The sequence below is a fragment of the Microcebus murinus genome, chromosome 5 (genome assembly GCF_040939455.1).
Source record: "Microcebus murinus isolate Inina chromosome 5, M.murinus_Inina_mat1.0, whole genome shotgun sequence".
Lineage (NCBI taxonomy): Eukaryota > Metazoa > Chordata > Mammalia > Primates > Cheirogaleidae > Microcebus > Microcebus murinus.
Window position 1 is genome coordinate 43804120 of NC_134108.1, and position 14704 is coordinate 43818823.

Below are 14704 nucleotides of genomic sequence, written 5' to 3' on the forward strand. Positions count from 1 at the left end.
CCTCCTCTGTGAGTCCTTCCCTGACTGTCCCATTTAAAATGGTAACACCACTCATCTCACACTGCTCAGTTCTCTTTCCTGAATTAATTTTCTTAAAATTTCTTCTCAACAACTCATACAGTCTATATCTTCTTTATTTTGCTTATTGTCTGCCCTCCACTAGAATACAAGCTACTTGAGGATATGGATTTTTGTCTGTTTTGTTCATTGCTGTATCCACAGGGCCTAAAACTGTGCTCATAGATATGTAATAAATGAATGCAAAGACAATTTTGATCCAGTGGAAGTGCTGTGAGATACTACAGTGTTAAGGTTAGGTTCAATATTCTGTTATTTATTTTATAAATATTTATTGAGCACCTATTTAGGTACTGCATGTATAGTAGTGACTCATACCGCATTCATTTTTATTTTTAATGTTTATTATTTATTTATTTGCAACAGAGCCTTGCTCTGTTGCCCAGGCTGGAGTGCAGTGACACAATTATAGCTCAAGTAGTTAAGCCACCTGGTGTGTAACTGCAGACTTTGTCTCCATCAAGGTACCTAACTGTTGTTCTGTTTTTGGTTCACCACCAAGTGTGTTTGTCTTAGCCTGTTTTGCATTTCTGTAAAGGAATATCTGAGGCTGGGTAATTTGTAAAGAAAAGAGGTTTATTTAGCTCGCAGTTCTGCAGGCTGTACAAGAAGCATGGCACCAGCATCTGCTTCTGCTAAGGGATTCAGGGAGCTTCCAGTCAAGGCAGAAGACAAAGAAAGAGCAGACGTGTCACATGGTGAGAGAAGGAGCAAAAGAGAGATGGACGAAGTGCCACACTCTTTAAATAACCACCTCTCACTTGAACTAACAGAGCAAGAACCCACTCATTACCACGGGGAGGGCATGAAGACATTCATGAGGGATCTTCTGGACCAAAACACCTCCAAGCACTCAGCCCCACCTCCAACTTTTGGGAGCAAATTTCAACATGAGATTTGAAGGGGACAAACACCCAATTTGGTTTTACTTTTGAAATGTTTGATCAAACTGTTTTGTTGTTGATAAGAGTTTCTTTAACCTTTGTTATTCATTATGTAATATCACCCACAATTTTAGGATTGTTTCATTTATTTAAGTATTTAATTGAATGTCATTTTGCTTTCTATTTTCAAATTTTGATCCTTATGCAACCAGCCTCCCTCTAAAAAGCAATAGGTAGTTAGTGTTTAATGTCATAAAAGTGTATTCTGCAGGAACATTTTAGAACTGAAGTTTGGCTTTCAATAAGTCATAAATAACTGTTTGTTATTTCTGATACATTCTGTAGAGTGAGTTATATTATTATCTGAAGACAAATCCATATATAAAAATCCATAAAATAGAAGAAATTTCTATTTTCTTCATAATTTTAGAGAATTCACATGTAACTGCTTTGTACTACTGCCAACACACAGGACCGGCTTATTATCTGCATAACAAATCATGCAATTTCTCTCCTAGTTCCCTCCTCCACAAAAATGGGGATTTTGAAGCACCTGTTCTGACTACCCTAAGATATGCCATGAGAACGAGTGCCCCATACCTTAGGTGATGGCACTGTGTATTACAAAGTGGAATCCAGTGCTATCATTTTTGTGATTGTTATTATTGTCATCTTCCTCATAGGTTTGTGATCATCTGATTGGCTATGCGGTTACTCATAATTAGTAAAATCTGGCTTGTGCTTTTGCTCTCTGCACAAAACCAAACCTCTGGATGGGTCTCTCTGTATTCTTGTCCTACTTTTTGAAAGTATTTGGTTGACTTTAACTTTTAACTGTAAGACTCATATTCCCAAATAATTATTTGTTCATTCATTCATGTATTCATTCTACAGTATGAAGTTTATTTAATACCAGGTGTTGTGCTAGGCTCTGGGAATTGCAACAATAAGCTAAAAGAGTTTCTGCTCTCTTGAGCTTACAAGTATGGTGGGGAGGTAGAAATTAATCAAATAATACCAAAAACAAAGTAAACCAAGGAAAGGGTCATGAACTTAGTCTCTCTTATTCTGGAAAGGAAGGGTTTCCTACCACACACCCTCTGTGTTGCAAACCAATGAATGGGTAGGGGAGTAAGTGGGAAGAAGTATAATGCATCTACTATCACTTGCCTTTTCAGAAGTCTGCTTTTCAGGCCTACGTGGGGGCCCAATCCTAAGGCTTTTCGGTGTACTTTTCCTGTGCTCTTATTCCAACAACAGGTCTTTCTAAGTCTATAAAATTTTAAAATCCTTTCCTGGGTCACAACTGACAGGTCAGAGTTTATTATATTCTGTGTATTTCATTGAAGTTTTTTTTTTTTTTTCTTCTTCAATTAACACCAGGTAAAGAGCATGGTATTTTCGTAACTGGAAAAAAGTCTTTGTTGTGCTAAAATTGTGGAATGAAACCTTATTTAATTGCAATTTGCTAATTAGTAAGGTAGCCAGCCATTGAAGCAGGGCATATATGTATGTAAATAGTTACTATTTACAAATAATATTTACATTGTATGTCATTAGAGCATATCCTTTTAACGAAGACACTTTGTAAGAGAGTAAACATTTTAGCATAGTTCAAGAAATTCATACTTTTAATAAACCGCATTATTTGAAACATAAATATAACAGGAAGGAACTCTACCCTTCATCCTTCTCCAGGACATGGACTTGTTCCGGACAGGGAGAGGATGCATAATTCTGTTGCTACCCTCTGCTATGAATAATGGTGTGAGAGGTGCTCTGCCTAAGGATTTGATTGTGCTAAAGAATATTCTCTTTTCAAAGCTCTGGCTGTTTGTGCTGCTGAGAATCAAGACCTGGAGCAGATGGGCCTTTATTGAGCAGAACAACTTAATGAGTGTTGGAGCATATACAGAGGGAGACCAGAATCTAGTTTGGAGTGAGGGATGGGTGGAAAACCAAGCTACTTTGCATACAAAAACAAGGAGGGGTTTTGTTATAAAAGCCTGGTAAGGAGGAGAGAGGTGAGGAGAGGGGCCTTAGCAACCTGGCAATAGGCCCTGGACATAGAGAAAATGTTTTGGGAAATTCCCCTTCAGGATAAAGGGCATTAAATTTCTATGATCAGGGATTTGAATTTGTATGTGTTTGAATTTGTACTTAAAGCTTTGTTCATCACAAACTTTGCACAACATTAACTTTGTAATGTTCTGGATGAGCTGAAAATAAGGGAGTGGGGTCCGGTGTGAGGCAGTATGGGGCAGATTGGACCAGACAGAACAAAGGGTGACTCAGGACTCAGGAGGAGAGGAGGAAGTTCCTCCCTTCCAAAACAGGCTTGTGCTTTTCAAAATGCACTACCTGGGTTACCTGCCTCAGAATTTCCTGCTGCCCTTGGGAAGCCACAGCAACTGCAGCGCTATCTCAGAGTATTTGCCTTGTACCACTCTTCCTGGGACTTTTTTGGGAAGCTGGAGTTAGGAACTGAGGCCCTAGAGGAAGTTGATTCTTAGGTAGCACTGGTGTGTTGGGAGGTGGGGAGGTAGGGCTACTTTTCTCTCCATAACAGTTCCAAGGAGTGAGGTTGTAATAAATCGGTACAACTGTGTTTTCCTCTAACATTAAGCAAAAACAAACAGGAAACTAATTTTCAGATTTCAGAAAAATCCAACACTGCTGGCAGAGTCTTCATTTTGTTTCCTGACAAATAGCTTGTTGACACTGAAAATAAAAGGTGTGTTTTCTGGCACTGTTCCTGGCTTTCCTTTTGAGGAGAACAAGCTGCCCTGTGGATGGGTTTGGCTTCTACTATTTCAAAGTCCAGTGCGTGGCATTTACATGGGTTATAAACAACCTTCAGTTATTAATGTTGCTGCTATTATTGGTAATTATTAATCATAGCAATGCTTAGTGAGTATCTGGGTGCGCCAGGCCAAATTATTTAAAAAAAGGAAAAAGGGAAAGAAAAAAGAATGTATGTGCCTGTTCTGACCTTTAGCAGACTCTATGTCTCATAGCTTTGCTGTCTTGGGGCAGTTGGTTCAATTTAACCCCCAAAGAGCAGTAAAACTAGTATACATCTGTACATCTATAATGTAGCTGCAACTAAATACACATACATACATCCACTCATTCATATGTACGTGTCTCTGTGCTGTATATAGATTAAGATTAGACAGTAGAGTTTTTAATTATTTTTTATTTATACATAATAAATGTACATATTTTCAGGGTACATGTAATAATTTGATACATTCATATAATGTATAAAGATCAAATCAGGACAATTGAGATATCCATCACCTTAAATATTTATCTTTTCTTTATGCTAGGAACTTTTGAATTATTCTCTTCTAGCTCTTTTGAAATGTTCAACAGATTAATGTTAACTATAGTCATCCTACTAGACAGAAGAGATTTTACTCTGCTTTGTATGTTTGCCAAACATTTTGATTTTTATATGAACTTAAGATATATCTATGAAACAATCGTACCTTAAACATTTCATTATAATTAAAAATATTATTTCTATTTTATGTACAATTATTTTCATAAAACATTACTCTTCCTGTTAAGTAGATTCTTCCTTTTTCTTTGGCTAAAGAGTCATAGCCCCCACGTGTCCTTAGAGGACACTTGTACCTTCTGGTGTTTTGTATTTCCATACATATCAGTGATAGAAACACATGAAGCTGATGGGCACTGATTATTTCTTAATTAGAAACAAATGCTAATAGAACTTGGCCAAGTTGCTGCTGAGAAATCTAGATATCCTAGAGCAGAGTACGATTCTCACTCATCTCCTTCTCTTGAAGATTATACCCAATTTTTCTTCATAGCTCTTTTTATTCTGCTGATTACTTTGACTTTAGGAACACAGAAGAAAACCCTCTGGAATTCCACCTGCCTCACACTGCTCCTTACTGTGAATAATTAAAAAAAATGCACGCTTTCTCCTCTTTACTTTCCTTCATTTTTTCTCCTTTCGCTTATCACATTTGAACATACAGTAGAATTTACTCATTTATTTTGTTCATTATTTGTCTTTCTCCATTAGCATGTGAGCACCACAAAGGGACGACTTTTTGTTTGTTTCATTTACTTTGCTGCTTTTTTTCCATGAACTGAATGGTGCCTGGAACATAGTAGGTGCTCAGTAAGTAACTGTTGAATGAGAAATGAATGAGGAATAATTGCATGGTGGTAAGTTGTGGTTTTGGCTTTGTCACCAGCTCTTGGTGTGAATCTAGAAAGAATACTTAGCCTTACTGAAAGAGATGTTTCTATCAGAGGCATCTTCTAAAGTTCTGATCAATTCCCCTTTTTGTTTCTCCCCATAGAATAATTCTTCCTTGCTTCTACCCTCCACACCTCCACCTCTTAAGTTTTTTCATTAAATCATTTTTTAAGGAACAAGTCACATTTTTCTCTTATTCTGCTGGTGAGCTCAAGACTTAAAATTCCCTACTATGTTAAATATTAAATGGAATAGCTTAACATGTTCCTGATGTACTTTTCAAATTTTGCCAAAGATCTACTTCTTCCACGGAGTTAGTTTCCACGTGGAATTACCTATAAACATCAAAGAACTATATTTCCTGCTTCTTCCTGAACACCATTGCCCATTAAACCAATCTGCTCACAAGCACCTTGTTGGTTTCTTCAACTGTGCACATGCCTTTGTCCTTCATTTCTTTGGATTTCTCATCTCTTTCAAATCCTTTTCAAAGTCTATTTTCTTTAAGAAGCCTTCTATCTTTCATATAGCTAACAGTTAATTTCTCTGACTACATACCGTTGACAATTAAATGCTCTTTTTTTGATCATTTTCTTTTTGATTTATTACTTAAAGTGGTCTTTTATGTCTTCCTTGATATTCTAAGATTCTCAAAGGAAAAGTAATATACCCTTATTTTGCTTTTTCATCTTTTCTTCATATAGTTAGTGTAAAAAAAAACTTTAGACAAATCAAATTTAACAGAGTTTAATTGAGTAAAAAATGATTCTCAAATTGGGCAGCCCTCTGGACCAGAATAGGTACAGAGAGGCTCTGGTACTGCCACATGGTCAGAGAGAATTTATGGACAGAAAAAGGAAAATAATGCATGGAAAACAGAGGAGAGGTACAGAAACAGCCAGATTGATTAGGGCTTGGTGTTTGCCTTATTTAAACACGGCTTGAATCACAGCTGCCTGTGATTGCCCAAAACTTGGTGATTGGTACAAGAGTAGATTGCAATCTGTTTACACCTCCAGTTAGGTTACAGTTCACTATGTATGAAGAAACCTTTAGCCCAAACTTAAAACATGTAAGGAGGCAGCTTGAAGCTAAACAATGTAACATTAGTATGAAATGAATGTGACTAATATATTTCAGCATGTAAAGAACATAGAAGGCTATATAATTGTTATCTTGTAGGTAATAAGAAGATTAAGATACCTCAAGATGTTTACAATATTTTATTTGGGATAAAAGAATTAATAAAGCTAAGTGATGACATAGTACATCACTTAGTGTTAAAATAATGAGTACCATGGCTGAAACTTAGACATAAGCCCCTGGTTTTGCTGGTATCTATTCTCATGGTGGGTACATGTGCTGGCTCAACAATAAATATTTTGAATATTACCTCTAGTATAGGAAAAAAGCAGACAGATGTGGCACCTTTATTATTTTTGTAAAAAAAAAAACACCTGGATCCAGGAAATGCAAAATGGGCTGTAAAGTCCAAAATGTGACATTTGGGCCCTTCTTGAGTGGGTATACACAGTGACAACTAGCTGACTCAACTCAACATTTGGTTTTGTTTTTTCCATGAGGGTATATCTCAAGGAACAATATATTTTGTACATCTTTAAAAAATACTTGGTGCTTCAAATAAAGTAGGATGATATAATATCATTCATGACTCTGGGAATTAAAATTCTTTATAATTAAGTGAATTAAAACATTTCTTTTGTTTTTCCTTCTTTGGATGAGAAAGGAAATGGTTCATGAGAGGAGATAACTAATTTTTCTGGCAGGGGTGGGGTGGTGTAGGAAACTAACTGAGGCTGTCGCTTTATAGCGCTCTGTATAATCCTTAAGAAGTATACAACTGCTCAAAAGCTTGTCCATATAAAAAATAGAAATGAACATTTGTGGTGTTTTGTGAAGTAATGTATTTTCTCGGATATCATAAGGATGTGACAAAGATAGAAACTAATGATTAATTCTTTAAACTCTAACCCATATTCTTTTAGTTTCACGAGAAAATATTATCACAAATATTGTATAAAAGCAAAGCAGATGGGTTAAAATTTGCATTTGTATTTCAGGCTTGATGATTGGAAATGTCATGATATGTGTATATATTTTGTTTTTATTTTAAAAGAGAAATCAACAATAGCTTCCATTTTATTAATATTTTATACAAATTGGGGATGGTCATGAAACAGAAAATGTCTTGTGATTGAATGTTTATCTGAAATTAGTGGTATTCTTTGTAAACTTTTTATGAGGAACTGCATACTTTTTATGAGGAACTGCATACTTTTGGTTACTAGACTCAGGGAAGTGGGTTCAAATTATAACCAGATTCTTTCCCAGTCACCTCCCCCAGTGAAGAGAGTAGAAATTAGTCTACTTTACTTCCTCTCTAAAGAAGTTCCTTCAAAATTCCCCTTTTATGATGACTAAAGGTGAATAATACAAACAAAAAAGCTTTATCAAATGACTAAGGCATTTGATAATGCCTGAACCAGAACTCCTGGTTTTTATGTGACTCAAGTCCAAACCTCTGATACTGAATGTGACATTGTCACTTTTTCACACATTCTTTATATGTGTGCAGCCCAGACGTACTTTTGAAGGACAGAAAAGTCAGTTTCATTTTTGATCTTTACATTCATATGCAAGTATTGTCTTTGGGAGAAAAAAGAGATGTCAGATTGGAATTTGCTCAGGTCAATTAACCTTAGAAATTGTGCTGCGACTGGCTCATGGCAGATAAGGCTTTTCCCTTAAGCACTGTACACGTAAACAAATAAAAGATTACGTGAAAACATAGCCATTATCTAAAGTTCAATGTTCAATATAAACCTAAAGACTATATAATACACTCACATGAAGGTACAATGTATTGATTGTTTCATCAACAAGTGTTTAACAGCTTCACAGGTCAAATGGGTGGGTACTTTGTGCCAGAAATATGTGGAGTTATCTTAGACTCAGTCCTGGTGTAGGGGAGGTCTACAGTCTCAAGGGAACACAAGGAATAATCTAAAAAAAATAAAAATAAAATAAGCGTGCTAACTTTTATATGCTCCATGCCAAACCAGAGGGCCTAGTCACTGAGTACTGCAGCAACTCTGAGCAGGCAAGTGGAAGTAATGCCACCGTGAATAGTGGTAGGAGGGTGTGTTTTGTTGGAGCAGAGAGTTGATTCAGGGCAGATAAAGTTTAAGAAATGACTAGTGTGCAGATGGTGGAGGGCCTGAATTTCCAGGTTAATAGGGATCTTGTTCCATAAGCAAATCCCCCTTTATTTATGTATACATATTGATGAGAGGATGATCTAGTGGTCACGTGTGAGCAAGGAGGAGAGACTGAGATAATGCCCGTAAAACTTGTAGGAACAGTGCCTGGCTCCTTGGATGTGATCTATAAATATAAGCTATTCTTGTTAAACAGAACAGGCAGTAAAATATTGCCATAATCTAAGTGGTAATGTTGAGTTGGACAAAGGTTATTATAGGGAAAATGTAAAGGAAAGAGTGAATAACAAAATACTTATGAGCATTATTTTTTTTTTCTTTGTCCTTATCATGCCACATGAGTGAGAAAGAGTGGCAGGGCTAGATTACTGGGAGCCAAAGGGGATGCTGAGCCTAAGAGATTTTGTAGAAGGGTAGGGAACTGATCAGCTGGACAGGAAGGACTCTCATAGAGGCTTCCTGGCAACGGTGCTGAAACACAGATTGATGCAGGAGAGTCATATAGAACCACAATAGCTCAAGGGGGGCATGAGTCCAAGCCTTTTGTTTAGATAAGATAAATGACTAAATGTGATTATGACTGTGCCTGCAAACTGTAGGTGTTTTGCAAATGTTAGTGCCATTGATGAGTACCTCCCAAGCCACATTGGTGAGGACGATAGGTGGTTTGATCCATTATAACATGGATGTTATAACGTGTAACTTTGATGTCAATATTAAAGACACACATCCTTGACCCTGAGCTTCCACAGGGGTCATTGAAGTTACTTTCCCCATGGCTGGTTATGCCAAGTTGATCTGCCTACATTCCTTTCTATATTTCTAGAAGGATACAGTCTTTTTCTGGGACTGGTTTTAAGAGCCTGTTTTTTCAGGTTCTGTCTAAAGTACTTGAAGGCCAGTTGCCTTGGTTTTTAGGGAGATAGTAGAAAAAGAAAGTACATGTTAACTTTTGTAAACCTTAGCCAGCAGTTGCCGGGCATGAGATTTCTCTTTAAAAAGCATAAGAGGAAATTATCTCCATCTGATTGGAATTATGAGTGACCTAGGTACCTGTGCAAGTGACCTAATGACTTGTGCATGTCACTGAGGCAGAATAAGACTCTTCGATGAAATGACAAAATGTTAATGGAGGTACCACATCTATTTACATGCTGATTTCCCTAAACTTTGATTGATATCTATATTATTTAAATGTTCACATTTAGTAACATTGCACACATTCTGTTTTTTTCCAAAAGCCTCATTTTGTCTTTTTTGTAAAATAAAGAACCTCTAGTTAATCATACAACAGCTTTCCTTAGCCTTTTTGAATTAGTAGAATGGTCTACTACCACCTGGTGGCAGCATGCTGTAGTCAAGTATGGCAGGCAGGACAGAAGAGTCACTTGGGATGAAACTGTCATTACAAATAGAGAAGTAAGGGCATGTTCACACGTTCACTTACGTTTCATTATGATGTCAAATCCAACATGGCTAAAAACAAATTTATACTTTCTCACTTCAAGTAGTTCTCTTAAAATAGGTGCTATTTATTGAGCATGAATGTACCCAGATATCAATCACTTTACATGCATTATTTTTCCTAATCTCAAAACAAGGCTACAAAGTAATTATTATTATTTCCCTTACAAATGAGGAAATCAAGGCACAGAAAAGTTAAATAACTTTCCCAATAAGATGCTGCAGCTCTTAATTGTTATACTCTGCCTTGTGAAGTGTTGCAGGGCATATCCATCATCCTTTAGTCTTTCAAATTTGAAAGCCTGGTGTCACACTGGATCTTCCATCTGTTTCACTGCTCATCTATAACCACTTGTTTCATATTCCTTTGGGGTTTTTCCTGTATCTATTAATACTGCCAAAGTTTCTAGTCCAGAACTTTACAACATGTAGATTTTTGTAGCATATTTCTGATTGACCTCTTTTAACTTTTCATATTTCAATAAATTTTAAAGTGATCTGCAATATCTTATTGTAAACATCCAAATTATACAGAAGAATGCAGAATAAAAAGTGAAAGTCCTCTGTCATCACTTTCATCACCTCTCACTAATATATAGAGAAGATTAAGCACATATAATTTTTGGTTTGTGGTTTTTAAAGTATAAATAGGCCTATAAAGTTCCTATTACTTTGCAATTTATATTTTTTATCCAGTAATGTCTTAAAAATCTCTTTATGTCAGTGCTACAGAATTTACTCATAGCAGAAAATTGATAAATATTTGAAAATAAATTTTAGATTTCAATCACATACTCTTTTTATCTAAAGCAGGCATTATATTTTTTGTTCTTTTTTCATCTAATTGAAGCATTTCATTCTCCCAGGATATAGATTATCATGGGTCTCCTCTCTTTCTTCATTATTATTAATCAAGATTTTTTTCATGACATGGTATGATATGGCAATAAAGATTATTTCCATTAAGTATCAATAAAATGTGTGTGTGTGCTATCATTTTATCAGATAATTTTCCACCTGTAAGTGCCAAACTCTGTTTCGTAACTGCCTTGTATGAATTTTTAATTTGTTTAATATTTCTGTATGTCAGTAGTTCTCAAACTTTAGGAGAATTTATTACATTGAGGCATTTGTTGGGGAATTTATTAAATTTCAGATTGCTGGGCCCTGCCCCCACAGTTTCTGATTCAGTAGGTATGGAGTGAGATGTGAGAATTTCTGTGTCTAACAAGTTTTCATGTGATGCTGATGCTCTGAGCTAGGGACCACACTTTGGGGGTCACTGATTTAAATGACTCCCCTGTGATGGTTTATACCTCCTTGGATATCTTGCTTCCTTCTCAGCACTCACTGTGAACTGCACACAAGAACTGTAGCTTAAAGAGAGGGTGAAATTGGCTGTGAAGGACAACCAGGTGTGGCGTGCACGTGTCTTTCCAGAACGCCACAGGGCCGCAGGGGCTCCAATGGCAGAGCTGATGAGAACGACAGTCCTGCCAATGGTTCAGACCTCACATTAAGGACCACTTTTCACATGTGCAAAGGGTGGAACAAGCTGTTGTTGGCCCATTAGTCTCTGCAGCAGCACATGCTCAAGAGATTGCAATCTACCGCAATTGCGTCGTCTTTGAGTATGAAGGATGGCATTCTAATGCCACTGCATACAGAGAACAATTTTTTACTTATATTCGTCATTTCCTGATCAGAGCTCAGCCAATAAAATTCCAGGTATTAAGTGAGCTGATGCATCTAGTCAAATATTTATATCCATTTCATTGTTACTATGGATTCGATACTGGTATGATTTGCTTTGTAAAGTGATTGTACCAATCTGTTATATAAAAGTCCAAAATTGTTAAGACAGAAAAGGATTTTTTAAAAAATTTACTGTAGGGTTCCTCTCCAAATGTAGGAAAATTACTCTATCTTTAATCATTTGATTTACAAAAACTGATTTATACATATGTTGGGCACAGGAAACACATCACTTTAGGACTTGATTATGCAATGAGATATTGGAGATATAATCATAATTCTGAATTTTTCAGATAAATTACAATTCTTGTAAAGGTTTACATATTTGTATTTTTATTAAATATTTTAATGTTGATGCATAATCAATGCACTTTTTTTTTTTTTTTTGAGACAGAGTCTTACTCTGTTGTCTGGGCTAGAGTGCCTGGGCTAGAGTGCCCGTGGAGTCAGCCTAGCTCACAGCAACCTCAAACTCCTTGGCTCAAGCAATCCTGCCTCAGCCTCCCAAGTAGCTGGGACTACAGGCATGTGCCACCATGCCTGGCTAATTTTTTTCTATATATTTTTAGTTGGCCAATTAATTTCTTTCCATTTTTAGTAGAGACAGGGTCTCGCGCTTGCTCAGACTAGTTTTGAACTCCTGACTGTGAGCAATCCTCCCGCTTTGGCCTCCCAGAATGCTAGGATTACAGGCATAAGCCACCATACCTGGCCTCACTATAGTTTTTATATGCAATATTCTTAATATTCCTAATTGCCAGCGCACAGAGAGGCTGTGTTTCTTTTCTTATTTTTATTATTTGGGTTTTCCTTTTCTCTGAACTGTCCGGTTATAGTCTATGCCACTTTTCTACTGTGTTGTCTTTTTCTTACTGATCATGTTTCTTAATATAATGTGAATACTCTGTTTTTGGTTATATATCTTGCAAATATTTTCTCCAGGTTTGTGGCTTGTATTTTAGTTTTATTTCATGTTCCAGATGACCTTTCATAGACATGAAGCTGAGTAAATAATAACTCTCTCTTGTCTTAAACCACTAAGATATTTGGAATTGTTCATTACTCCAAGATGATCTGTCATATCCTGATAGATATAATATGGTATAATTTATAATTTGATAATTGGAAGAATGATAACCAAACATCCTGCATTTGTTAGAAGATAATATTTATATGTTAATGTCTCTCTTTCTTTTTAATTCCTTCCCCTCGACCTCCTTCTAATTGCATCATTCTTGGTGCACTCATATTTTCCAATACTCATGACTTGTCATTCAATTTTGAGTTAACTTTTAATAGCCTGCATTTCATCTCCCAGCCTGTATTTTTTCCCTCAAACCTGCTTTTCCTCTCATGTCTATTAAAGGTCACGTAGGACTTTGCTGTTTGTCTCACTCAGGGAGTTTCTATCTCCATGTTTCCATGATTGCTGTGCCATGATTAGAGAATATGGTAAAAAACAGGCTCATTCCTAGAGCTTCTATTTAAAGCTTCTACTCAGGCATGAACCCATCGGCAAATAAGGCGCATGGTCATGCCTGAACACACAGATTAGATAGCATAATTCCACCATTTCCCAGAAGGCTGGAAACATTGGGTAGACTACACTGATGACTGCTACAGTGACTCAATATCATCTTTAACATTATCAAAGATGATACCTGAAAAGATAAATGTTTTACCTAAATAATTATGATCATCTTTATGGTTGCATTCACGAACTTGTGTATTTGGTGTCTGATTTCTGGAATGACAAGGTTAAGAGAGAAAAGACGAGGGGTAGAAGTGGTACTAAGAAAATATTAAAACTGAGCTGGGATGCAGCAGGCTTATGTGGCAGGCCTACACTAGTGCTTTGGCTTTATAGAGGGAAGGCACAAGACCTCTCAAACGGAATGCAGGTGTGAGAAGGGACTTAGCAGTTGGCATTGGTCAAATTCCTGCTTTGTAATTTTCTTTTATGAATTCTGATGTGGATTACAGACATCCTGAAAAGTCATCTCAAATGTCAGAAGCTACCATTATACTTGTGATAGTTTCACTAAAGAATATCAAACATTTCTGATGTCATAATACTATCTTGCTAAGCTTCTTGCTCCTAAAAAATGAATGTTGATTGGTTAATTAAAGTTTACATATCTCTCTTTTTAGGTGGTTCTTTGGAGCTATCAAAAGAGCAGATGCAGAAAACCAACTATCATATTCAGAAAATCAGACGGGTGCCTTTCTAATCAGAGAAAGTGAAAGCCAGAAAGGGGATTTCTCTCTTTCAGGTAAGGACATTGTTTCGTGTGATTCGAGTATGGATTTGAGAGTATGCAATCATGAACTCGTGAACATGAACATGATAATTTTGAATTTGCCTTATTTCTTATCTTCACAATATTAAATCTATTGAACTACTCAAGAGTAATGCAAAACCAGTAGAAAAAATGTTATCTATGGCTAGAAGTCTCTATAAACAGTTTCAAATAAATGCCCTCTGAATGTGAAATGGAAAACATATGGATCTGCCTACATTTTCTCACTTTTGAATTATCTAGGGTCCTTTTAGAGAAATAAGCAACAAGCAAAAACTATACTATTATCAAAATTGGTCTTGTCACAATATAATTTTTTTTCTTATTGCATTTCACGTGTCTTTGCCTAGTAAATAGAAAGTGAATTGAAATGCTTAATGCAAATGCATTTAATTAACCCCATAACATGTACAATTTTGTCAAATGTAATTTTTCACCTAAGGGTTAAGTACATGTTTACACTGCCCAAGCAGCACAGGGGACCTGAGAAATATCTTTTAAGAGGCATAGATACCTATATGTATGTCTTTGCTTTAAAAAAATCTGTGTTTTTAGGTGTATATTACCATGCTGCAGAATGTCTTTTCTTAAAGACTCTACACTAGTTCATCTCTAAATGTGAGACTTTCTCTCTTATTGCCAAGTTCTGATGTCTGTATTGTCTAGGCTTGTCATTTGTATTATCATCCCCTTTAAGTAAGTATTGTTTCCCTAACTAGATATAAACCTTACGGGGGAAGAGACTTT

General features: G+C 36.2%; 1 protein-coding gene across 2 annotated transcripts in view; it reads left to right on the forward strand.

Annotated features, from left to right (window-relative positions):
- FRK (fyn related Src family tyrosine kinase) overlaps nucleotides 1-14704 on the forward strand; it is a 90260-nt gene that overhangs the window by 19329 nt on the left and 56227 nt on the right. For both annotated transcript variants that reach the window (XM_012753228.2, XM_012753227.2), the window contains exon 2: nucleotides 13809-13930. In XM_012753228.2, coding sequence (XP_012608682.1) covers nucleotides 13809-13930 — 122 coding nt within the window. The remainder of the gene's footprint in view (nucleotides 1-13808; nucleotides 13931-14704) is intronic.